The following is a 26,602-nucleotide window of genomic DNA, read 5'->3' as shown; positions in this document are numbered from 1 at the left end:
TAGGAGGTACTGGGCCTTCAGCACCTCCTTACCGGGTTTTGTTAAGGACACTTAAATAACTGTTATGTAAATATAGTTTCAAGTTCATGCCCTCACATCCCCTGCCCTAAACTCCAGTCAGGTCATCTGGAGCTGCCTCCAAAAACCACATGGTAAGTGCACAGTCCTGCAGGCTACGGAGAGACAGTGTGGTATAGTGGTTAGAAGCACAGACTCAGGAGCTGCACAGTATCTGGATTCAAAACTCTTTAGAAGTCTAGGTTTCCCCATTTGTAAAAGGGAAGTGGTAACAGTAGAACTCCCTTCATAGGAAGCATGAGTTAGTGTATTTAAGATTCTCTGTAGAATGTCTGGGGGCATAGTAAGTGCTCAATAAACACTAGCTGCCAGGTAGCGTTATGGGGAAGGATGCTCCCTAGGTCTCCAGAGGAGGGGTCAGGGATCCCCTGGCCCAACAAAGAGCTTTCCCTGATGGCACAAAAATGAAGAGGGGAGTGACAGTGAGTTTCAATACTAGCGGGGGAACTGGACCTTGAGGGGCTGATCACCCGCAGTTCTTTCCGTTAGGGTAAGTCATTGTCAGTTTCCAGGGCAGAAAAACCTTGCTAGTTGCCAATCATGAAGTCCAGAGTGAGCCTCTAGCTTCTTGAACTTCCTGGAAAATTGGGGTACATTTTGGGTTGACACAATGATAAAGGAGGTAAGGCCTAGGGATGGGGGCTGGTGCTGGGTGGCCTTGCAATAGAAAGGGGAGTTTCAAACTACAAAGAAAGGACCCTCCTCCCACATCTGCTGCCAGAGCGTGCTGCGGCTGCAACCACGCTCCCAATAACCTAACCCAAACCCTAACTCGTTTGTCATATAAACTTAAAGGATTTCTTGTACAGTGTTAATAATACACCAAATTTTCCAGGAAAGAAACTTTTGTGTCAATTGAGGAAAGACCAGAGTTTGTGCTGTCCATAACCTGATTAAGACGGGTTTTGACTAAGCCTGGGACTTTCTTAAGGTCGCCTTGAGGCAAGAGGGCAAAGAAGCTGAGGATCCAGAAGACAGGATTGTGCCTGAGAAGGCGGCCTTGGAGCAGATGCTCGAGGAAAGGGGAGAGAGTACCTTGCCCGTTGGTAAGAGAAAGTGGCTCCAGGCACAGAAGCACTAACGCAATGGCCCTGAGGCAAATACATCATACCTTGCACGTTCCAGGAACAGCAAGGAGGGCAAGGCGCCTGGAGCAGAGGAAGCTGGGGGATCTCTAGATGAGGTGGAGGAACTGGCCCATTTCTCATGGGTCTTGCAGGCAGTCCGTGAGATTGTCTTTTATGCGGGTAAGACAGTGAGGCATGGACGGCTTGTGAGCGGAGGCCTAGCCTGTTCAAAGTCTGGATTTTTTCTTTCTTTCTTTTTCTTTCTTTTTTCTTTTTTTTTTTTTTTTTGAGACACACTCTCGCTCTGGCGTCAGGCTGCAGTGCAGTGGCACAATCTCGGCTCACTGCAACCTCCGCCTCCCAGATTTAAGCGATTCTCCTGTCTCAGCCTCCCGAGTAGCTGGGGTTACAGGCATGCACCACCATGCCCAGCTAATTTTTGTATTTTTAGTAGAAACGGGGCTTCACCATATTGGCCAGGATGATCTCGATCTCTTGACCTTGTGATCCGCCCGCCTCGGCCTCCCAAAGTGCTGGGATTACAGTCGTCAGCCACTGCGCTGGGCCCAAGGTCTGGATTTTTACTCCCAGAATGTAAGAAGCAAGAAAGCAGAGACATTGTTTTGCTCCTTGCCATATCCACAGCCCTAGAACAACATCGGACCATTGCTTGACAAGTAAGTGAATAAACGAATGCATAAATTAATGGCATGAATTTCATTTCTGCGTCAATGAGTAATTGAGAATCTGACTTCTGCAGGGATCCTTTAGCCCACAGGTATGTGTAAGACCCGCCCCACCTCTCATCCATCGGGTCCCTCCGCCGCTGTTAGGCTGCAGTGAGCGCCGCGGTCGCCAGAGGGCGCGGAGCGGCGGGGCTTCCCGCACGGAGGGCTTTGCGTGAGGCACCGCGTTGGGCGGGGCTGCGGGCCGGCTCCCAGCTGCTGAGCCGGGTCGACCAACGAGCGGAACGCTGCAGCGGGGCTGCAGCTCGGGCTGTGCGGCGGCGGCCGGAGCGCTTTGGGAGGTGCACGGGACGAAGATGGCGGCGGAGCGACAGGAGGCGCTGAGGGAGTTCGTGGCGGTGACGGGCGCCGAGGAGGACCGAGCCCGCTTCTTCCTCGAATCGGCCGGCTGGGACTTACAGGTAGCGCTGCGAGGTGGGCTGCGTCGGGTGGGCAGGGGGCTGCTGGGAGCGGGCGCCTGGTGCCTTAAGCCCGCGGCGGCCGAAGCGCACAGTCATCCCCGCTCTACCGCGGCCCGACCCAGGCCTCATGGTCCCAGGACCGCTTGTCACGCGTCGCCGGCTCGGCTTGGGAGTGAGGGAGCGCAGGCCAGCCCCGGCCAGCTCTGCCGTGCCACAGTTTAACTCTGCCTCGCCCGCTTGCGGCGTCAGCGAGACCTCGGGCACTGCAGCAGCCAGCGAGGAGACTGGGCTCCTGGGGGCGTGGCTGCCGCGCCGAGTGCCTGCTGGAGGTCGGGCTGGTCCGACTGAGCAGCACTTCGGTGAAGCCCCACTCGGGACTAGACGGCCGCTCATTTCTATTTCCGAAGCCCAGTTCGGGAATTGACCGACGCCCGCCTTTCTAATTGCTTGGAGGATACCTCTGGGGTGTTGGCGCAAGGTTGGAGCGTCTTCACCTTTCTTATCTGTAAAATGGGAGTCTCGCGGAAATTGCTATGTAGTTCATTGGCACGTACTAAGTATTCACTAAATACTCGGTAAGAATTAAGCTTCACGAGGCAGGGATTTTTGTACACCTGTGAATTCCCAGTGCCTAGAACAATGCCTGGCACAGAATAAGCATTCGGTAATTAACTGTAGAAAGAATTGCGTAAATATTCTTGGCCAGCCTACGTCTTAGGTAGATGATGACGATGATGACTGATAATATTGAATACCTGCCACGAGCCAGGCGCTGTTCTAAATGCTTTATATGTCTTTTGTCATTTAACCTTCGCATTTTGCAGCTGAGGTTACAGAAGTTGAGTAACTTGCTGAAGGCCTTACTAGCTACTAGGCAGAAGAGGTAGAATTGGAACTCATTTCTCTGTGATTCCAAGCAGACAGAGCCCAAGCTCTAAACCACTATGTGCCAAGCACTTTACATAATATGATTAGTTTAATCATAGCAACACTATGAGGTAAAGGATAGACTCATTTTATGGATGAGGCATTGGAAGCTCAGAAGGCAAGGAATTTGCTGAAGGTCACACAGCCAGTAAGTAGTGGAGTTGGGATTTGAATTGAGTCTGCTTCGTAAACTGCTTCCCAAACATAAGAATTAGGTAAAGCAGTTTGCTCAAACGTAAATTACTTCCCAAACATAAGAATTAGGCAAAGCATCACACCTATACAGACACAGTGGGAAGCCCCTGTGCTGGGCAAAATTTTTTTTAAAAAAAGTTTTTACCTGAAAGACCTAAAAGCACACAGAGTTGTGGTCAACAGGTCTTCTGTCCCATTCCCCTCACAGTGTAGTGGGGAAATTGAGGCTCATGCGTGTGACTTGCCTGGCAGGAACAGGACTTGAATGTAGGCTCCCTGAGAATGCCAGTTTAGTGCACGTCCTGAGACAGCACGCTGCCTCCCAGCAGATTGCTTTTATCCCATGACAGTGCATTTCCTCCTGTAAAGATGGTGACTCTGAGGGCAGGGGCCATGTCTATTTCATCTCTGTGACCTCAGGGCTTTCTTATGTGTTTGTGCAAAGCAAGTGATTAGTATATACCTGTCCGTTGAGTTGGTGAGATGTCACAAATGACCAAAGGACTCCCATATTCCTTCTGTATGTATAGACCTAAGATCCAAGTGTGCATAAATCTTGATTATCTCATCCAATGTGCAGGTTGGTGAGACAGGTACCCCCATTTCACAAATTAGGAAACAACTTGAAAAAAAGGAAAAGCAGCAACCCAGACTGACTCCATGGTTCCTGACTCCTGGCTCTAATAGAAGTGCTTAAGAGTGAGGGCCTGAGCACACTGTCTGGGATCAAACCTGGCTCCACTCTTTACCAGCTGTGTAAACTTGGACAATTTTTTTAACTTCTCAGTGCTCTGTATCAACTTTAAAATGAAATGATAATGATACTAATACCATAGAGTTCTGTGAGGATTAAACAGACTAATGTATGTGGAATGCTCAGAAAAACCTGGCACATAAGTGCTCACTAAACATGTGCTACTTTTACTAGATCACATTTCTTCATAAACTGAGAATGAGGAGTGTCTTCCACCCCAGCCATTCTTGCCTTCTTTTCATCTTAGTGGGTGGAATTTGTTTCAGGTGACTTGGAGACTCACAGTTGAGCTGTTAACCCTCTAATCTAATGTTCTTTGGCCCAACACTTACAAAGCAACCTTGTAAGTGTTGGTCATGTCTATATTCCTTTGTGCTCAGAGGAGATATATGTTAGGTGAAGGCCTGTTTAAGGGTCCCAAGGTACTCCCTCTCTGTTTCAGATCGCACTAGCGAGCTTTTATGAGGACGGAGGGGATGAAGACATTGTGACCATTTCGCAGGCAACCCCCAGTTCAGTGTCCAGAGGCACAGCCCCCAGGTAAGGGCCAACTTCAATTATTGCTGCATGAGTGTTTCCAGCAGTGAAGAGGAGGTGTTTTTCTGACCAGAGGGTTCAGGCCTGAGTGTGTGGACCAGGTCTGAATGAGAAGGTTAGACTGAGTGTTGGGTAGTAATTCCCAGCAAGCCTCAGTCATTTCCTATACGGAGATGTATACGGACTTTTACCTGAGTGTGGTTTATGGTTCAATCCTGGGGGAAACCAAAAACCTACTTTTAAGACTTTTGAGGGTCTTTTACTTATGTAGTATGAGGAACAATCACTCCAACTCTAAAGTTTTTAAGTAAAAGCCAAAAAACTTCGTTTCAAGGGTACTATAGATGTGAAAGATTTGGCCAAATGACCTTAGGAAGGCATAAAGGTCATTATGTTTGATATTTTAGGCTGCCCATTACCTTATTAAGAAGTCTTTTACAAAATAAACCTGTGTAACCCAACCTTTCCCAAGTTGATTAAGGAGACCTTGTCTTACTAGATAAAACAGTGTTAACCTTTGTGATCCCCTTTGCATCCCCTGTCGCAGCCTCCCTGGCTCCCACAACAGATCACTCCTGTGTTCTGCAGAGTGAAACAAAGCTGGTCTTCCAGGAGACAAGCAGGGGTACTTCCTGTAAAGCTGTCTGAACCATCCCCCCCCCCCCGCTTTAGCCAGACTGCTTCTACTCTCTGGTATATGTTTTAGCCAGGAAATTCTATTTGGGTTGGAATTCAACCCCAGAATATAAGTAATAGTGTTTCTTTGCCATGAAGTGGTAAATTATGTTTCTCTCTAAAGGTAACTGAGGTTTAAGATGTATTTCCCCCTTTGAAGAAGGAACACTAACTCCAGATCTCATTGCTTTCTTAATTTCTTTCCCTAACTCCCATACAGAGAAAAGAGGTGGTAGGAAAGTGATCTTTTAACTGTTTGTACGTCCTAACCTGTGAGATGTTGGCAATGGCACATCTGGGTATTACTGCTTAGGACGCGTTGTTAGAGTAAGTGCTGTTCTTGCAGCTGCTAGTAGAGATGGCCGATTTTCTGCGGTATGAGTCTCTAGACAGCCACCTAAGGGTGTTGTTGGGATGTTGGCATGTCAGAATTACAGAGGGGGAGAGATTGCAACTTAATTTCTGATGCCAGTTACATGTTTACTCCTCTCTCTTCTCCAGTAATCCCAAAGTTCTATTAAGGCAGTGATTTATTAGCATGGGCCCAGGAGCCTGACTGCCTTGGTTCAAATCCCAGCTCTGCCACTTAAGTAAAAGCTTTGTGACCTTGGGCAGGTTACTTAACTTATCTGTTCCTCTTTTTCCTCACCTGTCAAATAGGAATGATAGTGCCTACCACATGGGAAATTGAATGAGTTAATGCTTACAAAGCACATGAAACACAATATGTGTTATTATTTTTATTTTAGTATCATTTTAGCATTAATTCTCCACTTGTTTTGTTTACCCTGCCTATTCCCCAACAAGTGTGTACATTTAAGAATAGGCATAAAATAAAAGAATTAAGGACATAGACATTAACATTAGAACTGAAGTGAGTAAAAAGACTAGACACACATTCAGTCCAAGAGGCATTGTTTTATTGCTCTGGTTAAGGCTCAGACTTGGTAGTGGGCTTAGTAAAAGGAACTGAAGCCAAGAAAAAGAGAGGGAGGAGGCCACAGTCTGCTGCATGGTTGACTTTGTTGAGGAGGAAAGCAAATGCTAGGACTACATTCTCAAGAGAAGCCAAACTTGTGCTAGCACCTCAGAGGAGTTCTGTGTGGGGCCTGCTTCTGCTTTCACCTGGCTGTTGCAGGACACTTAGCCACTGTCTCCTTCCCCCACTTTCAACTTCTCACATACCCTTTTATGTTGTCACTGCTGCCTCAGCAACACCCAGCTCTAGAATAGGGCTTCTTAATGCGAAGCTTCTGAACCCTAGGAGGAATGTATCAAATGGGCGTGAGAAAGTCTCTAAATTGTTAATACCTGAAATTGTAGGCAAAAGTTTGTGTACACGTTGGAGGTATCTTTTTGTGGCAGGAGAGTTCCATGGCTTTTATGAGATTCTGAAAGGGGCCGAGAGACATAAAAATGTTAACCATTGCCATAGGGAGAAAGTTTAAACTCCTCAATAATAACAGCCGCCATTTGTTGAGTATTTAGGAGTCAGGCACTGGGTTAAGTTTTTACATGAACATCTTTTTAGTCCTCACAGCAACCCTGCGAGGTTAGTACTATTAGTTAGTACTGAGGTTAGTACTATTCCTATTTTATAGATGAGGACACTGAAGTTGGGTATCTTTCCAAGATCACAGAGCTAGTAAAACATGGGTTTAAATGCAGGGCTGTTTCTGCATTCAGCATTTCAGCTCTCAGCCCCAACAATGTTCTGCCTCTTATGGACATTTGAAGTCCTCTAGAGTTTACCCTGGACCCACTTTCCTAATCTGACTCCCTTTTTCTCATTTCTGAAATCCTTTGTTCCAACCAAACTGATTTCTTTGGTGCTCCAGCTCTTCCTTATTTTTGATTCCACTTTTGTTTGAGCCTGTCACCTGATCAGGTATGCCCACTCTCTTGTTTTCTGTCTATCCAAATCCCATGCATCCTTCCATGTTCACCTCCATCCCCACTCCTCTGTTGAGTGTGTTATTCCCAACCCTGTCACTAGGTGGCACACCATAATTCTGTTCCACAGAACTCCAGTCACAACTATCACTCCTTCAGTTATTTGACTATATCCACATACTACTGGGTGACATCTCTTCTGCATTACCCTGAAATCTTTACCTGATATTTAACTTAATTTTTCTCCCCACGTAAATTGTAAGTTCCTGGAAGTGGGAGGGCTAGTATTTCAGGAGCAGTCACTGTCCTTCTAGCTCTGCCATATTTCTCACCTGTGTTCTCTTGTGATACTGTTCAACAGCTTTGAAGTAGATAAGGTGCTCACCATTTTGCAGATCAGGATCCTAATTCTTAGAAAGGTCAAGTAACTTACAGCTGCTGTTATCGCAGATTCAAGGCCAAGTCTGCCTAAGTCCAAAGATGCTTCTACTGCCACATGCTACCTCCCTGCCAGCACCTGCCACCCTTGTATGCAGGGTCAAGCAAGAGGTAACAGTTTCTTCCGTTTTTCCCTCTCTTTCATCCTGCAAAAGTTGTACTTTAAACTTTCAGGGACCCACATTGTCTGATTCTCTAAAACTGCAGTATCCAATAAGGTAGCCACTAGCTATTTAAATTAATTAGAATTAAGCAAGCATTGTTACTCATTTGCTTTAACCACATTTCAGATGGTTAATAGTCAGATATGGCTAGTGGCTTTCCAGTTGGACAATGCAGACAGCACTTCCATCATCACAGAGAGGCACCGCCACAGAGCTAGGGTGACCAGATTAAAATCAGAAAATGGCATCTGATGAAGGACTTTTGTGCCACTTCGGTATGCCAGAGTAGCCTGGGAGATAGTTTTAATATTGAAAAATTGAACTTTCTGAGATATTTTGCCAATTTGTGGAGACCATAGGACAAAAATATTCTGAAATTGGTAATATCCCTAGGACATCCATGCCATAAGGTGACTCAAGGCATTACTCCAGACAGTGGTTCTGAACTTGAATGTATGTCAGAATTACCTCAGGGGCTTCTTAAGAATAGACTGGTGGATACCCCTTCCAGAGCTTCTAGTTCAGGAGAATTAGGAGGGGGCCTGGGGCTTTGCATTTCTCACAGGTTCACTGTGATGCTGATGCTCCTGGTCCATGACCACACTTTGAGAACTGCTCCTTAAGGGTAGTATTTAAATGTGCCGCACCCTGCAAAAGGCTTTCCATGCATCAGTACCCCACCAGTACACAGAAAGGTCATCGGTTGGTGCTATGATTATCTCATTTACATGTGAGAAAATGAAGTCTTTGAGAATTTAAATAGCATGTCCAAGATCCCAACAGTAGGAGGCAGAATTGGGATTGGAACCTGGTACATGGACACCAGAATCAGTGTCAGATACCATCAGTCTGGGTGTATGAGTTTTAGGGGAAAGAAACAAAGCCACCACAGAAAGCAATTTGCCCAATCAAGTGTATATATGTATATTTGAAAGTTTTAACAACAGGAAAGTAGAAGATATTTTTTTCATATATGCTTATCCTAGCCCAGTCATTGGAAGAAACTTTAGGCTAAATATGTATGGAAAATTCCCTTCAGGAAGATGAATGAGCAGAACTAGTACTCTTAGGGTACTAGTACAGATCTCATCACTTGGATCCTTTTGAACCATGTCGTAACGAGCATCAAGGAATGCCCAGGAGGCTGTTCTCAGGAGCCAACTCATGCAGGGAGCTTATTTGCCACATTGATTGGTTTTTGTCCTCTCACTTCTAGTTGATGGAACCTCAGAACTCTTCTGTCCCCTGATTGCTTCCTTGAAATAAATCTTCAAGACTGAACTGGAGCTTTCTTCCTAGTAAACAACTCATTAAAGCCTCACTAAACCTGTATTACTCTCTATATTAGTCTGTTCTCACACTGCTATAAAGAACTACCTGAATAGAGTAGTTGATGAAGAAAAGAGGTTTAGTTGACTCCCAGTTCCACAGCTATACAGGAAGCATAGCTGGAAGGCCTTAGGAAACTTTGAATCATGGCACACGGCGAAGGGGAAGCAAGCACATCTTCACACGGTGACAGGAGAGAACATGCAGAAGTGCCACACATTTTTTAACTATCAGATCTCGTGAGAACTCACTGTCACGAGAATAGCATGGGAGAAATCCACCCCCATGATCCAGATCCCTCCTCCAGCATTGAGAATTACAGTTTAACATGACACTTGGGTGGGGACAAAGAGCCAAAACCTTATCACCTCTTTCTCTCATATTATATGGAAGTTGCTTTTTCCCCTAAGAAATACAGAAATTTTTTTTATCTTTATAAATTTCTGTCTCATAATCATCAAAAAACTAAGCTTGTTCCTTGAAGGCAGATCTAAACTAGGCGGAAAGTGGCAGTGGAAGACAGTGTCAGAGGGAGTTAACCCTTCTCACACTCAGTTTTAGTTGTGCCCATCCCATGTAACACTGCTTTTTTTTCTAAAAATAAATAGTACTTCTTGACTAACCTGCAGCAGAAGCAGACTGGGGCTTTCTTTCCTCCAGTGCAGTCACCCACATATGCATTCATTCCTATCAACTCCCTCTGATCTCTGTGCACTTGTGTATGCTGCTTTCCTGTAAGACTACACCAACCCCTTTTCCCCAGCAGCCCCATCACCATGACTGTCCACTAGTTCTTTGGCACTTGGTTCAAATATTCCATTTTTCTGGGAAGCCTTTCTTATGTTCCTGTATTCCCTGCTGTCTGTACTACTTAACCCTCCCTTGTACTCATTTTTAGTTGTGCCCATCCCATACAACACTGCTTTTTTCCCCTAAATATTAATAAGTACTTTCTAGTTTTTATTAAAGCCAGGACAGCTTAAATTGGGATTCCATTTTACCTCATGGTAGGACTTTCTAATTTATACTCAATCTGTGTGACCTTGAAAAACTAAATGCCACATTATTTTATGTGTAATCTTAGGGGATTAACCTTTTTCCACATGCATCTTCCACTTGCCCACCAAAAATCTAACCTGAGTGTCTTCACCTTCTTAGCAGTGGTGATGAGGGTTACCTTCCTTAATGTTCCCTGAGATCATTTTGCTTTTTTATGTGTCTCCAGTGATAATAGAGTGACATCCTTCAGAGACCTCATTCATGACCAAGATGAGGATGAGGAGGAGGAGGAAGGCCAGAGGTGAGTCTTTTATAGGGGATCGGGGACCGTTCATAGGGAAGTCCAGGGTAATGTGTAAATCACCTAGAACAGGACCTGGTAAACATGATCAGTTATTTGTTAGCCATTACTACTGTGGGCTGGTCTGTGTGGGTTATATCCTAGGAATAGTCTCTTCTACTCCCTGTAGCTTAGAAGTGACCCCGTCCCCTGTTACTTAATGTAGTTATTAAAGAATATTAGGGGGAGGGAAACAAGGAAAAGATCTAGCAGTCCCACTCTTTGGTATTGACTCAAAATTTGGAATCAGTTCATAAAGAGATTTCTACGTTCGCATGCTCATTGCAGTGCTCTTCACCGTAGCAAAGTTATGAATCAGCATAAGTGTCTTACCAGCAGATGAATGGATAAAGCAAATGTGGTATGTATACACAGTGTAATACTACTCAGTCTTTAAGAAGGAAATTGTCATTTCCTTCTTTTTTTCCTTAACAACATGGATAGAGAACATTATGGTAACTAAAATAAACCAGGCACAGAAACACAAATATGGCATGTTCTCACATGTGGAATCTAGAACAATCGAGCTCATAGAGGCAGAGTTTGTATAGAGACAGAGGTGAGGAGATAATGGGGAGATGATGGTCAAAGGGTATAAAAGTCTTAGGAGAAATACGGTTTGGGGCTTTTTTTTTTTTTTAATCTCTTGCGCAGCATGATGAGTATAGTTAATAAAAGAGCATTGTACACTTCAAAATTACTAAGAGTGAATCTCAAATGTTCTTACCACAAAAATATTGAGTATTTGAGGTAATGAATATGTTAACTAGCTTGATTTAATCCACTTCGTATTCATAAAGCATATCATCACTTTGTACACCATAAGTAAATACAATTATAAATTGTCAATTTACAATTTTAAAAAATAAGGAAAAGAAAAAGTTATTCATTATGTTATAATCCATATGTAACCAGATATCCATTTTTTTTGGTATATTTCTTTCCATCTTTTTCTTTTTAATTTAAAAAACATCACGTAAAAAAACAACATTAGGCTTATAAGTGTATATTCCCCCAATAGACATGCACACATCTACTATTTGTTTTTAACCTTTAGGAATATTGTATAAAAATATCCATTGTAGAAACTACAGACTAGTATAATGAAAAAGTCTTAAACTCATCTACCCTTTGGTAACTACAGTTAATATTTTGGCATGTTTCCATGCATTCTTTGTTCTGTAAATAAATATGATTTTGTTGGATTAATACTACATCTCAAACACTTCTCCATGTCATTAAAATCCTTCATATGCCTTTTCATATGCTGTAATAGTAATCTGTTATGTGGAATGTCTGATATTTAGGTTATTTCCAGTGTTTTTCTACTGTAAATATCAGTGCTGTGAATGTCTTTGTGGATTAATTAACCACGTTTCAGATTTTTTTTTTTTTTTGAATAGTTTTTAAAAATGGAAATACCAGGTCAAGGGCATGCATATTTTTAAGGGTATTGATCATAGGCTCCTAGTTCTGAAGCTGGGGCTTTGAGATCCCTTAATAAAGACTTTATAGTCCATTTAGCAGAACTTCATCTACCTAGAATGAACAAGAATGAACGGCTACAGCCTCATTTCATGGGTTTTGGTTCTTCACAAGATCTGCCTTGGTCTGTCAGACATTCCTAAGGAAAATTGTATAATAACTATTATGGGAATTCAGTTACCTCATCATGGGCAGTCTTTAGGGAAGTAGGCTGAGAAATTTCATGTGTTCTGTTCCCTATTTTTATTCCTATTGTGACCTTCACACTGCCTCAAAACCTTTTAGATACTCCCAGATAGAGAAGTATATGTTAATTTTAGGGTTTTACACTCCTGAGTGAAAGGCAATGTCATCAAGTATGTGAATGCCTAGCTCCTAAATGATTTCCTCATTCTCCTCCCACCCAGTCACATCCTCCGGGCAGGCGATGACCTTCCTTTATTTCACATTCCCCTTACTTCCTTGACCCCTTAGCATTTCAGACCTGAAAGGACACTGGTACTGTTGTCCTTGTCAGGGCCTGTGGCTTTGCTTCTCATTCCCTGGTGAATGTCAGGAAGTAGAGGGCTAAGACTAATTTTTATATGTTCTGAATTTTCCCCACTTGGGGACAAGCTGGTGATTTAGCTCTGAATGGGAGTAATGAGGCAGTAGGCCAGCCTCAATGACAACAGATTTTCAGACCCGTATAAAAAAGTACTAACTTTATCTCAAGCCATGCCTGGCCTATTGCATAGCCCATTGTGGGTGTCTTGGGGTTTGTATTTGAGATTGGAGCTTCTCTGACCTTCAGTACCCCCCCCTTCCTCAGGGCCCCCATTCATGTCACATGAATGGCAAGGTGAGGTGAGGCTTGGGGGAGCTCTTGGTGCTGTGTCACACCACCTTACCTGTGTGCATTACTCTGTGCTTGTTCTTTTGCATACATCTGCTGATTTGAACCTCACGGCTCTGACTTAAGGAGCAGGTAGGTAGGGCATGTGATCCTCCCCTCCCATTTCAAAGACAAGGAAAGTGAGTTACAGAGTAGTACACTGGCTTACCCAGAGCACAGTGGCAGAGCCAAGACTGGCGCCTAGCTGCTTGTACTAACCGTGTCAGTGCCACTAATAACCCCAAGTCACTAGTGATAGCTACTTCTATGACTATAGTCACTGTCTCCTGGAGAGGAGGCTGGCCACCAGATTGATATTTCCCAGCTGAGACTCTCTCCTGAGCTAATAAGCTCTTGTGCATGCCTGGAATGCCTTTCCCCAATTTGTTCATCTGATAAATTCATCCTCATCCTCAATACTCGACCCAGAAGACACCCTTTTAGGAAGCCTTGGCTATCCTTCCCAGCTCAGTGTTCGCAGAAACCCCTCACTGACTTCTGTTGCTGCTCATGCTGCATTGTACCTGCTTGCCTCCTTCCATGTGTTCCTAGCTAGCCAGTAAGCTCTTTAAAGACAAGCATTGTACCCTTTGCCTCAGTGTGTCCAGCACCAACCTGGCACATGCTCTATTCATGTTTTCCATGAGTGTTTCGTGTTATAGGTGTGTTTTGTACACAGGTTTTATGCTGGGGGCTCAGAGAGAAGTGGACAGCAGATTGTTGGCCCTCCCAGGAAGAAGAGTCCCAACGAGCTGGTGGATGATCTCTTTAAAGGTGCCAAAGAACATGGAGCTGTAGCTGTGGAGCGAGTGACCAAGAGCCCTGGAGAGACCAGTAAACCGAGAGTGAGTATAAGGGTCATTGTGCCCACAGGACTGAGATTCCAGAGCGGGGAATGCCGCTTTCTTCACCCCCGATAGTGACTGATTTTTTTTCTTTCTTTCATTTGCTTACTTGGTCTTCTGTGCAGAACACAAGTGTAGTTTCTCTCACCCTTTAACGTGAAACCAAGATTTGGGCGAGAGTTTTCAAACCTATAGCCTATGGTCTAGATTGGGTTCTACATACATGTTTTGTTTGGCCTATCCTATTTGACTTGTTGTTTTGTTTTACTTGAATTAATAGTCATCTGTTTTATATAAAATCTGGTTTTCTATCTCCCTTGGGAAAATCAAAAAGTCTTTGATACTATCCCGTACCCAAATTCCTACATGGCCATGGTTAATGAGAGTTTCCTTTAGCCAGGAACTGCCACTTCCAGCTCTTACCCCAATTCTGGCCACCTAATTCATTTACTATACTACCTGGCCATGTAGGCACTGAGTCTGATATCAAAGAAAGTACATCTAGTAGCTAACAAGCTTGATCAGGAACCTTGTCCTCTTTCTTTCTCTTACCTAAGATAGATATATCATTGTATCTGAGTAACCGCTGTACCACAGACCAACCCCTCAAATGTGTGTGAACTTGTCCCTTATAGCCATTTGCAGGAGGTGGCTACCGCCTTGGCGCAGCACCAGAGGAAGAGTCTGCCTATGTGGCAGGAGAAAAGAGGCAGCATTCCAGCCAAGATGTGAGTGTGCATCTACCTTCCCATGAGGGAAGCTTGCGGACTGTTCTGCCATTTTTCTGAAGGGATTGGTTACATATTGTGCATGAACCAGCAGCCTCTGAAGGGGAAGCTAACAGAGACAGTGCCCTTGCTGTGGTTCACGAACAGAGAGGCTTACTGGAAAATCAAAGGCAGCTTTCGTGGGTGCTGGGTGAGAGAGCTGGTGAGAACAGGTGGAGAAAGGGGATAGGCAAACGAAGGAGTTTTTGGAGCAGCCGATGAATCTCAGGCAGAGGTACAGTGTATCTGGGGTTCTCTGGTGATATGAGTATAGCTGAAGAACTTGGTCTTCAGACCACCAGACAAGACTTGAAACACCAATTTTTTTTTTTTTTTTTTTTTTTTAGTTTTTATTGTCCACTACTTTTTAGCCCTGTGCATGCGGGCCTCCTCCCCACAAGTGTGATCATACAGACAATTTTCAGTCTTTTTAATTCAATATTATATCACAAATATTTTCTTATAGTTTTGTGATCATTAATTTCTATAATATGTTTTAAATCATTTTGGGTTTTATTCCAAAATAAAGTCAAGCAAGAAAATAAAAATTTAATCCTCCAAGGCAGCAGGTGCTAATGCATTGGTTTTTAGCCTTCTAGACCCTTTGCTGTGAATGTGTGCAGGAGTTATTAACAGAACTGGTAGATAACATTTTTAATGACTGTAGAATAGTCCACGAGCAAGATTTGCCATGGTAGTTTAGTCAAACACGCACTGCATACCAAGCACAAGCACGGTGTTGATTGAGTCACCTGCCCAGAGCCATCTAGCTAGTGAGTGGTACAGGCAAAATGCAACCCCAGGTCTCCTAAAACAGAACCCCTGCCCTTAGTCTGTGCTAGATCACCTTCCTATTCTAGGTTAATGCTTATTTAGTTTGCTTGTTGAGTTGCCATGTGCACACATGTATATATGTGTGTTTATGTGTGTTTTAATAGTAGCAACACTGAAATAGTAAAAATCTGCTAATTTGCGGTTTCAAATCGGTATGCTTGCCAGAACCCTGACAATGTATTAACTGCTTCCTTCCTGTCATCACAGGTTCATGTAGTATTGAAACTCTGGAAGAGTGGATTCAGCCTGGATAATGGAGAACTCAGAAGCTACCAAGACCCATCCAATGCCCAGTTTCTAGAGTCTATCCGCAGAGGGTGAGTGAAAAAGACCTCCTCCAGGTCCCAAATCAGTGAGTGGATAGCAGTTAGGAGAGGAAGAGGCAGAATGTTTATTATTTCAGAAGTAAATTGTTTGAAGCAGACTCTGCATAGTTGAGATACATATTCCTAGATCTGCTCCAAATACCAATGTATCCATTTTTCCCCTTTGGGCCTGAGGGCAAACCCAAGTGGCCAAATAAGAAATAGGTGTCTTCCATGGCTGAACAGACAAGAGAAAAGGCGGAGGCAGGCAGGTAGCCTGCTCCCTGTGGAGGCCCAGCAATTTTCACCATTGGGACTGAGAGTTTCTTCTCCCCTTTTCCCCATCACTGTCATTTCCATCTTCTCTCTGTGGACTGCAGCATGGCCTTTTCTCCCACAGGGAGGTGCCAGCAGAGCTGCGGAGGCTAGCTCATGGTGGACAGGTGAACTTGGATATGGAGGACCATCGGGACGAGGACTTTGTGAAGCCCAAAGGAGCCTTCAAAGCCTTCACTGGCGAGGGTCAGAAACTGGGCAGGTAAGGAGCAGCACAAGTAAGAGCCAGACTGTGTCAGTCACACCTGCCAAGCCCAGCACACCCTGTGTATCACTCACTTTGCTTATTAGCTCTTAACTGCTTACAAAGTACTTCAAGTTTTATTTGTATTAGAAATAGAATGTGGAGAACATGGGCTCTGGAGTTAACAGACCTGAGTTTATGTCTCTGCTTCTTCACTTTCTAGCAGTGTAACCTTGGACTGTTTATCTTCAGTTTCCTCAACTATAAATTGGTACTAATAAGAGTCCATATCTCCTAGGATTATTGTTGCAAGCAGTAAGTGAGCTGATGTATGTAGAACACTATTCCATAGTGAGCAGTCAGTGTAAGCAGAAAGTGTAACATAATTACTGCTATGGCTCAGTAATCTAGGGTGTTCAGGGAAAGTGTGATCTCCTCGATGGTGTAAGGCTGACATGGGGATTCCAAGGGGAATAAGGAATTTCGGACTCTCTCGCCCAGCCAGGCCTCGCAGAGGGTTGCTCAGGATGCAAGGACGCTCAAGAACCTTGCTGCCCTTTTGCAGGCTGGTGTGCCACGATTATGGCAGCTCAGCAGCTCTTATTTCTACTTATTTGGCCCTTTCTGACACTCACTCTGCCACCTGTAATTTTTTCTGCCTTGTGTCCTTCTCACTCCTGTACCCTCTACTAATAGACATTCTCTATCTTCCATTGAAACCCTCTGATGGTGTCTGATTGGGTGATAGTCACTGTTATCCTTCATAGTTCTCCCACCAGACCCTTAGCCAGCCCATAGGTGGGCTCCCTTCTCTCAGGACGCACTTAGCTTTGGCCATGGCCATGGGATCACCTGATTAGTATTCTTCAGAGGGAACCGCGCACATGGTAGGCATTCAGAGCATAGTGATCCTCCTTCCCAATGATTCTTATTTTACAGAGAGAAAGCTAATACTCTTGGACATTAGGGCTTGTCTTTGAGCACATGGCTGGTGTGTGGTAGAGCCAAGACCCCAGGCCTTCTATTGGCTTTCCTTCCTGCACTCCTGCACAATGAGACATCCTCTCTAACCTAGATCTGGCAGTTGTCAAAGTAGCTACTGCCCTTGCTCATCCCACCCTCTTCAGAGATCAAAGCTTGGTCTTCCAGCAACCATGCCCTCTGAGCTTCTGGCTGGCCCTCTCCTAGAATCCTTTACCTTCCTATTGGCCATTCATGCCTCATTGGGAACACGGGTCAGAGTTCAGGGTATTAGATTTACCAGGCCCAAAATAGTTAAGTCATCCCTGTTCTCACCATTTCATCTATTGTGTCAAGGGCTGTGGACTAGCTCAGAACAGCTGTTCTCACAACTGAGTGTCCCTGTCAGTTGTGACGAGCCTTGTAGGGCACCCAGTTTTCTTTTTCTTTGATAATTAAAGTAATGCATGTTCATCTTAATAGAAAGTGCAGGTAAAAACTATCCTAAACCTAACACCCAGAAATATTCAGTTACTATCTGGCAAGTATATCTTTGTACTCTTACTTACATGGGTTTGTAAATATGCTGTTTTATCACCTGCTTTTTGCTTTATCAGTGAAGTATGGCTATCATCCTATATCAGAAAGTGTATTTCTACACTTTTAATTATAATGCTTACGTAATTTTCTCTCCTATAATTGTGCTATAATTTAACAAATCCCTAGTGTTAAACATTTTGGCAGATGCCAGAATTACAACATTGTAGTTAATATTTCTGTAATTAAATCTTTGTATACTCTTTAATCTTGGACTGAAAATATGATTTTTGTCTCAAAATGGCTTCATTTTTTAAGATGTCAAATTGCCCTTCAAAAAGTTTATATTTTTCACCCCCACCATCAGTTACAAGGGAGGGCTCAGAACTTCAGAACACCATGCAGTTTGGGTTTGATTTTATAATACTAACAAGAAATGCATCTACTATTGGAAAGTCTAACTATATTATGTGTGTGTAACTCTGCATCTCAGAAAAAGTTATCTCTGAAGTCTTTTAGCATGATAGGAATAAATATTAGTGTGGAGGATAAGCAGAAGATAGAACTTGATGTCAGCATGATGTTTATCAGCAAAGTAAGTGTTCACTGCCAGTTCCACTTGCATTTTTTTTTTTCAGTTCTGGCTCTTTATGAAAACTTTTTTTTAAAAAAGCAGCTACAGTTTTATATAGCTAAGTGAGGTGGGACTTTAGCTTTTCGGTCTAAATCGGGATAGCTGCTTTAGTTTTTCCCATAAATCTTACTAAATTTTTAATTGTCTTGCGAACCAAAATGATCAGAAGCCAAAAGATCAACAAAATTTTCTCAGATTTGCTTCAAAAATTGGTCAGTACTGAGTTTTTTCTCTTAATTATCTGGGCAAATACTTCAAAGTAAATGAATAAGTTGTCCCGGTTCAAAGATTTTGAGAAAATTCATTCATATTAAATTTTTGTTGTTTTAAGTTTTACATTACTTTGTTTGGGTTGGGAGCTGATCTGAAGGTTCGAATTGCAGACAGCAAGAATGCACTTGGGGGTAGAGTCTGCTGCTGGAAGTGAGCTTTAGCTGCTCCCATGCCTTCTGTAGTGGTTATTTTTGTGGAGAAGATGGCTGGTCTCAGGATTTGTAACTGTGGCAAGAAAGTACCTAATGCCAGTTTATTCTCACTGTAAAGCTAGAAGGTGTTGGATGTTTCGTGCTCTTGAATTGAGACTCATTTTGTAGCCCAGCCGTGGGCAGTTCTCAGGAAGAGCCGACAGGCCAGCTCCTTTGAACAGATGCATGTGGCTGCCCTGCAGGATGATTAGAGTACTATGGAACTCATGTTCTTTGAATGATTTGTTCTTATTATTTGAAGAATCAGGAGGCCTGGTCTTGAGGTTTCTCTTCCTCTTCCGCTCCCCATCCTTGAGAGCAGCACAGGCTGGGAATGCCTGTCAGGTGACCTTCCACTTAGAGCCCATGGACAGCTGATAGCATTTCCAGTTGATTTTGGTCCAGAATTGAGGTAAATATAAGGGGCAGGACCTTGAAGAATGATAGTAATTGACTAGTTTTTATGTTGTTAGCTAAGCACTGTGCTAATTTCACATGTTTTATCTTCTTTAATCCTGTTTTGATCCCCATTCTACAAAGAAGGGAATGAGGTCCATATTGCTGACCAGTGCAGAGCTTAGTCCCTACAGTTTCTGCCTTTATCTGCCAACCTGCATAGCATCCTGGATATTCTTGCATATCATAGTCACATAGACGTTTGTTTGTGCTTTTAGTGTGTGCTGGGTACAGTGTGTATTTTTAGCTGTTTTCTCAACTATCTGGGAAGTTTTAAATCTGTTTTATTGATAAGGAAACTGGGTTTTGAAATCCAGGCCTATATCTGTCGGACTGTAAGGTCCAGCAGAGTGTAATAGTTTGAAGAGCACAGGATGGAGAGCCAGACAGCTCGAATTGTATACTGCCTCCACTGTGAACCAACACTGGGATTTTGGGCAAGTAGCTTAATCCTGCTGTCACTCAGTTTCCTCATCTGTAAAGTAGAGATGATGAATCACTACCGCATAGGTTGGGGGTTAGCCTGTGGGTTAAGTAGGTTAATACATGTGAAGTACTCAGCACAGGGCCTGACTCAGGAATGGTGCCTCATAAACAATTACCATGTTTATCAGGCCAGCCTGCCTCACCTAATTTTTAGGGAGTGTGTAAGAGAAACAGCCAGTCAGAAGCAACACAGCCAAGTCCAGGCATCAGGCTTTTCGCATCCTTCCAGTGATGAGTACCAGTCCTCTGCAACAGAACATGCTGGCAAGTAGACCCAAACAGCAGCTGCTTCCTTGTGCTGAGGATTTTCTAAATATCAGGTCCTGCGTGCACATTATCTCATCTCATCCTCACAACAGAACTGCTCCTCATTTTACACACAAAGACACTGAAGCCCTGGGAAGTTGTGACTTGCTTAAAGCCACACTGCTTGTTTAGTTCAGTGGCAGAGCTGAGGCCATATGGTAGGTGGCACAGCTCAAAAGCTTATGCCATTTCTCCAGCATCACACCAACTCTCCTTGATAGTAGGGACAGTAAAGACTGCTTCCCCTAAAAGGTACGGAGGTGTGATGGGGAGAGTATCTCCATTTTATAGAAAAGGAAATTGAGGTGCCAAGCTGCTCAGTAACTTGCTGAGGGTCATCAGCTCATAAGTGAGGAATGAGACTAGGAGAAGGGGAGAAATTTGAGAAAGCATTTTCAATGTAAGTATTATTTTTCTAAAATAAATTATACTGAGTTAAGCTTGACAAAGTCCTGACTGGTGGGAATGTACAGAATATATAGAGAAAGCAAGTTTGTTTATTGCATGAGTTTTTAAAAATTTTGAAACTGGCCCATAGCATGTGTGTCTGTTTTATTTTCTATAAAATGAAGATAACACCCATCAACACCCATCTCAAAGGATGGTTGTGGTGATTTGGTGAGATCATGGCTATGAAAGCCCCTTTAGACAGCACCTGCACAAAGTTGGTGTAAATGTCACTCCTGTTTTTTCTACTCCCCACCCCTTGCCTGTACAGATATCAGCTATTTTGGCTTAACAGGCCTAATTTTCAGCCTGACTGAAAATGTTATAATTCTGTTTCTGGCAGACAGTGGTTTCAATGAGTACATGTACTTTGAATGATTATAAATAGGCGAGGGACAGGCTGCCTAAAGTCTAATTGGAGAGTTGACCTAATGTCTGAAACTAATGAACAAAACAAGATAGTATAGATAAGGGATGTCCAGTCTTTTGGCTTCCCTGGGCCACACTGGAAGAAGAATGTCTTGAGCCACACTTAAAATACACTAACACTAATGATAGCTGTTGAGCTAACAGCAGCACAAAAAAAAGCAAAAAAAAAAAACCAAAAACTCACATTTTCAGAAAGTTTACGAATTTGTGTTGGGCTGCATTCAAAGCCGTCCTGAGCCGCATTCGGTGGTTGGGTAAGCTTGGTGTAGAGCTTAGGCATTTACAGGCATATAAGATTTACCTTTTCACTGTTTGCAAGCAACTCTTGTGGCCTATGGTGGTGTGATTTAAACTGTGTTTCCAGGCCACTCTTTTTGAGTCCCTCATGCTGCGATTCTGATGCACAGAAGCAGCTCCTCTAGTGCTAGTAATGGGGGTGACATTCTTCTCTGAGTTCTACTTTGTAATCCTCTAGGCCCATATTTTTCACATTCACAGAAAAGAGTAAGTTTACTTTTCAGTCATTCTTTGTTAATTATATGCTTCAGGGAAATATTTAACTGTCCAATCTCAAAACCTTTAATATGCCAATGGCTTCTGAAGCTGCTGGTGTATTATGTGGCCTTTTCCATACCATCTGGAGATATCTCAAGGGACTGAGGTCCCATGGAACACACTTTGGAAAGCACTTTCAGTTGGATTTGCTCTGAGTACCATTTTTTGGGCTGTGAAGGGGGAAGGATAAGGTACAAAAACTTATCTCATTAGAGGCTTTGAGGGGAAGCAAATGCTCATCTAATGGCCGAAACCTTTGCAAAGGTCTAGGTCAGGTCGTCTGCTAAGAGAATGACAGAGTGAAGTGGACAGGTAGTTTAGAGAAGTCAGCTCCATATAGTTGCGGGGAATTGGGTGTCCTGTGTGTGCATTTTGTGTTTGTCAGCCATCCTGAGTACATTAGGCAGTTTTCCCCTTTAATCCTCACAAAAACTGAGCAAGGCCTATAGCCTTAACCCTTTAAAAATATAATTACTACCTTTATTGAAACTAAGGGTGCTTGAGTAATTCAAACCCTGGTCCATGTGATTCTGAGATGTGAAATCTAACACTGTGGCAGACACTGTGTCCTGTTCATTGTATGATGAATCCCAGCAGTACCCAGCACTCGGTTGGCTTTTCAGTGCCCTTCAGAACTCTCTCCCTTGCCCTCAATAGTGAATATATGAGTACAGATATGCATGTAAGTGAGGTGCACTAGGTAATGCAAGCCTGAAAATTCCATCACAGAGGAAGAACCTGGATTGTTTCCCTTGCATCCTGCCACTCACCTGCCAGGCTGTGCCAGGGCTGCCTCAGCTGCAGACTCAGAACACTCCCCTCCACCACTCCATTGAGGCCAAAACTGACCCTGGTCTATAGTGTCTTCCAGCCTCATGGCCCTGTCTCTTCCACCCTAGGCTGCCCTTTCCTCCCTTTGCGCCCTTGTTCAGGTGAAGACACCGAAGAGGAAAAAAGGCTGAATAACTTGCCCACATTACTCAGGAGCGAGGGAGCTAGCAATAACGTATGACTCAGGGTTTGAGGTGGATTCTGCTGGAGCTGTAAGTTCCGTAAGGGCACTATTCTGCCTGATTAAGTCAATACATTAACAGCACCAAACAATGCCAGGCACATAGCAAATGCTCAGTAACAGTCCAAGAAGGGGTTCCCTTCTTCCCAGGGGCCTTGTTTCTGTTTGTGTCCTGATGCCATCCTCTCTTCTCAGCACTGCCCCCCAGGTGTTGAGTACCAGCTCTCCAGCCCAACAGGCAGAAAATGAAGCCAAAGCCAGCTCTTCCATTTTAATCGACGAATCAGAGCCTACCACAAACATCCAAATTCGGCTTGCAGACGGCGGGAGGCTGGTGCAGAAATTTAACCACAGCCACAGGTACCTTGCATTGTGTGGCCTAGCGTATTCTAGGAGTGCCCTCTGGGACTTATGCAAATGTGTGGGAAGTAGAGAGCCCTTCGTACTCCTAAACACCAGCAGGCCCTCCATGCTTTACCCGAAGGAGGCACAAGGGTGGGAAGGACTATAAGTCTGAAGCCTTAGTCTGGTCCCCACTCTTCCATTAGTGTGGCCAGTGACTGTTCAGTTCTCCCCTGTGTGTCTCATTCCTCATCTGCAAAATTAGGGTATTGGATTTCTCAGGGACATTTTTTAGCTACCAGACTGTTCAGAGGAAGTCTCATGCCAAAGTCCTATGAAGAGATCAAATTAGAACTGCTGTTGTTGGTGGAGGGGTGAGTGGTGCAGTGCCAGCATCCCACTCACCTGGCTTCCTCCACCTCCCTCCTTACAAGGGGCCTGTGAAAACCACAGGGCCAGGAAGATCTCTTCTAGATCTGGCTGTTGAGAATTCTGGGAATACCTGCTCTCTCAGACCATGTGGGCTGGATTAGTGCCTCCTTCATTATAAAGATAGAGAAACTGAGGCACAGCAAAGTGAAGAGACTAGTGGGAGAGGCGCTAGAAGACTGTTGCCAGTAAATACATTTGGCATCTCCTTTCTGTATAACAGAAGTGTCTAAATTTTATTGTTCATGAGCCCTCTAAGCCAGCACCCACATGTTGGGTCAGTGAATGCTTTGACAGTCATTGAGTATTGACTGGGCTCACCTGTGGGTAGAAGCTGGTGACAAGCCCCAGCTGTGAGCCAGGAGCATCTGGAGGCCTGTTCAGACCTCCTCCATCAGGACCCTTCACTCAAGTGCCTGGTGATTAAGGGAGTAACCCATCCCACTGATGTGAGCTATTTGCCTCAGTTTCATTTCACTTATTAAGCTCAGCACACTGCTGCCCACTCCCAGGGTGAACAGCCCATGCAGAGGGCTTTGCTGGGTAAAAAAGCTTGGTTTGCTAAAAGGTAAAAGTCACAGTCAGAATCCTGCAGGTCCTTGCCCTTAGATGTGCCAAATTATAAGTTGCATAGATTTTAGGAGTATGGGGCAAAAGGAAATTTTTATTTAAGTGCTGTGGGGAAGAAGCCTTGTTTCCATGTGGTTTCATTCTCGTATGATCTCCAGGTTCACGAGATAGGCAGTGTCTAGAGAAATGATTCCTGGCCCTGAGAAGTTGACCATTAATTTTTGATAAATAGTTTGAGTGCCTCCTGTGACATACAAAAGAGACGTATTGTGCCCTGTGGAACTCCTGAGCTACATGAGGAGACACTAATCAGATCATCCTAGAAATGTGGAAGGAGGATCAGGGATAGAGACAAGGAGCTGATGAAGGCTGTCCTGAGGAAATGGCATTTGATCTGAGGCCTGAATTGTGATTAGGATTGCAGGAAGGGGATCAGGCAGGGGAGTCTCTGGAAATAAGGGCCGAAACGTGGGAAGAGAAAGAGTATGGCCTGATGAACTAAAAGTGGGGAGAAGAGAACGAGGAGAAAGAGGGTGGTGTAAAATTAGTCAGGCCTTGGGAACACAGCAAGGTTGTTTGTGTTCATCCCAAGGAAAATGGAAACAGTGAAGGACTCTCAGCAGGAAAAGGACATGGTCCCATGTGCCTGAACGTAGCTTTTGCTGTTCTGTGGAGAAGATCAGGGAATGGGATTTGCAAGGTGTTTAGCTTTCCACGGGACAGGGTGTGGTCGGCAAAGGAGGGCACTGCTCACTACTTCCCCAACTCCTGCAGGATCAGCGACATCCGACTCTTCATTGTGGATGCCCGGCCGGCCATGGCTGCCACCAGCTTTATCCTCATGACTACTTTCCCGAACAAAGAACTGGCTGACGAGAGCCAGACCCTGAAGGAAGCCAACCTGCTCAATGCTGTCATCGTGCAGCGGTTAACATAACCACCCAGCCAGCTGCCTGGCCTCCCTCCTGTGTTTCCCATGGCCAGTGGCCATGGTCCATGGGGATCGCCCCTCTTGCCCCCTTGTGCACACCCAGCAGTCGAGTGTGACGTCTTCTCCATAGCTCTGGGTTCTTAGATCTTGGTTGGACATTTGTTTTCTTCTTAGTTGCATTTTCCTGGGTTTTTGTGACGATCAATGGACTTTAATGAAAAAAATAAAAACAACCAAAAAAATTGAAGGAATATCACCAGCATGTTGTACGGAAACTCTCCCACTGAAGCAGGCTTTAATTGCTTTAAAATTATATTTATCTTGGGGCTTGTGGGACGAAACTTACTTCCATCCTCTGCATAAAAACTTGTGGCACACAGTGCTTATTCACTCGTGTGTCCCACCCGCCAGCCCCAAAGATGACTGGAGGAAGTAGCGGAAACGTTTAGAAAGAGGCTTCGCCACTACTTGTTCTTACAGGAATGTATCACTTGCCCAGATAAAACTGAGCAGCAGCCAGAGTCCCCTAAAGTGGGAGGTCAGAGCTGCATGCACACGGTGTCTTCAGAAACTGAAAATATATATTTCCCTACGCTCTTTTTACTCAACCCCTGGGAAATCCAATCTTGCCAGGCCTTGGCCAGTTGAGGTTCTGTTTCACCTGCCTCCCTGGCCCTTTCCTCCCTCACCATCCAGACTGCTCGCCTCCTGGGAATTCTCATGGGCTCCATTATGGCTTTATTTACTCCACGTGCAGAAGTCTAAGTGGACCTAGGAGAGAGGTTGGTGGGGTATTGTTTTCAGTAGGATACAGCTCATGCCAACCCAACCCAAGTGAGTTGAGAATCAGGGTATCTTGCCCTAAAAGATAAATAGCCAGAATGCCACCAAGCTGTTCACTAGTGATGTGCAGCAAATCAAATCAACTGTTGAAGAAGGGGTGAGTTTCCTGTGCTACAAGCACCTGTCACTGTTGGTACTTACAGGAGGCTTCTGCTGGTACATCTTGGAAGTGAGTGTAACATCACTAGTTGGCTTTGCTTAGCAGGTTCTGCTTCACAGTCATTTGACCTGCTGACTTGTGACTTGCAGAAACTTAGGCAGTAGTCCTGACCTGGTAAACACCCTCCACCACCCCTGTAAGTTTTCTTCCTGTGCAGGTTTGGGAGAGGAGGGCCGTCGGGCTCTTGGATGGAACCCTTTCCCCATTAAACAAACCAGAGACTTAGAATCCATGCTGACTCAGGATCTCCTGGTTTGGAATCATAATGTGCCTCGATCCTCTTTCCAAGCAGGCCTCACCAGTCTCTTTCTCTTTCCTGCTTCACCCCTGCAGTGAGCCAAGAACCAACACTACATCCACCTAGAACTGCAGAAGGGCTTGTGGTTTCAACCAAGACCCATACTGAGAAAGTGACTTGGCTTGGTGCTTTTGATCCCAAAAGTTCCCATACTGGCAGTGGCCTGCTGGGACAATGGCATCTGTCATGGTGTTTCCTCCAGCAGATGGAGATTACTGTGGAACCTACATATGGGTCTGGAAAAACTGTACACTGTTGTCACCTTGACCATTAAAAACCAGAATGAGGACAATGGAGTTTTGTACTTTTTAATGGGTTGCTTTGACAGAAACTACAGCAGCCAGAAGTACTTCACTGCTTCACAAAGGCCCCATTTTACAGTGCAAAACCTTGGGCCCAGGTCACACTGCTACTAAGTGGTAAGCTACTGCCTGTTCCCATGCAGAGCCTGTGCTCAGCCCCCATGAAGTACAGTGTATACTCCATCCCTAACTGCCAGGCCCGTATACATACACCTGACCTCACAGTGTCTGCTTAATTAGTACATGCCAGAAGAGACTGTAAAAACAC

General features: G+C 44.4%; 1 protein-coding gene across 2 annotated transcripts; it reads left to right on the top strand.

The window, feature by feature from the left end:
* The first annotated feature begins 1,006 nt into the window (after positions 1-1,006).
* NSFL1C (NSFL1 cofactor) lies at positions 1,007-26,324 on the top strand. Of its 2 annotated transcripts, none has more exons than XM_017515577.2 (10): positions 1,007-1,377; positions 1,717-2,292; positions 4,611-4,708; positions 10,430-10,504; positions 13,582-13,747; positions 14,383-14,475; positions 15,556-15,665; positions 16,054-16,191; positions 22,655-22,819; positions 24,575-26,324. In XM_017515577.2, the coding sequence occupies exons 2-10, from the start codon at positions 2,188-2,190 to the stop codon at positions 24,735-24,737; spliced, it is 1,113 nt and encodes a 370-aa protein (XP_017371066.1). In that variant the 5' UTR covers positions 1,007-1,377; positions 1,717-2,187; the 3' UTR covers positions 24,738-26,324. The 2 variants fall into 2 exon arrangements, with proteins under 2 accessions (XP_017371066.1, XP_017371056.1); XM_017515567.2 differs by lacking the exon at positions 1,007-1,377 and adding an exon at positions 12,990-12,995 and having other exon boundaries at positions 2,094-2,292.
* The last annotated feature ends 278 nt before the right edge of the window (positions 26,325-26,602 follow it).

This window comes from Cebus imitator, unplaced genomic scaffold (genome assembly GCF_001604975.1).
Source record: "Cebus imitator isolate Cc_AM_T3 unplaced genomic scaffold, Cebus_imitator-1.0 Scaffold18, whole genome shotgun sequence".
Classification (NCBI taxonomy): domain Eukaryota; kingdom Metazoa; phylum Chordata; class Mammalia; order Primates; family Cebidae; genus Cebus; species Cebus imitator.
Note: the sequence above shows the minus strand (reverse complement) of the source record. Positions and strands in the feature narration are given on the sequence as shown.

Coding starts and splice junctions, on each gene's coding strand:
- NSFL1C (XM_017515567.2), top strand. CDS start 2,188: ATGGCGGCGGAGCGACAGGAGGCGCTGAGGGAGTTCGTGGCGGTGACG. Junction 16,192..22,654: donor GAGGGTCAGAAACTGGGCAG/GTAAGGAGCAGC, acceptor CTCTCTTCTCAG/CACTGCCCCCCAGGTGTTGA. Junction 22,820..24,574: donor AAATTTAACCACAGCCACAG/GTACCTTGCATT, acceptor CAACTCCTGCAG/GATCAGCGACATCCGACTCT.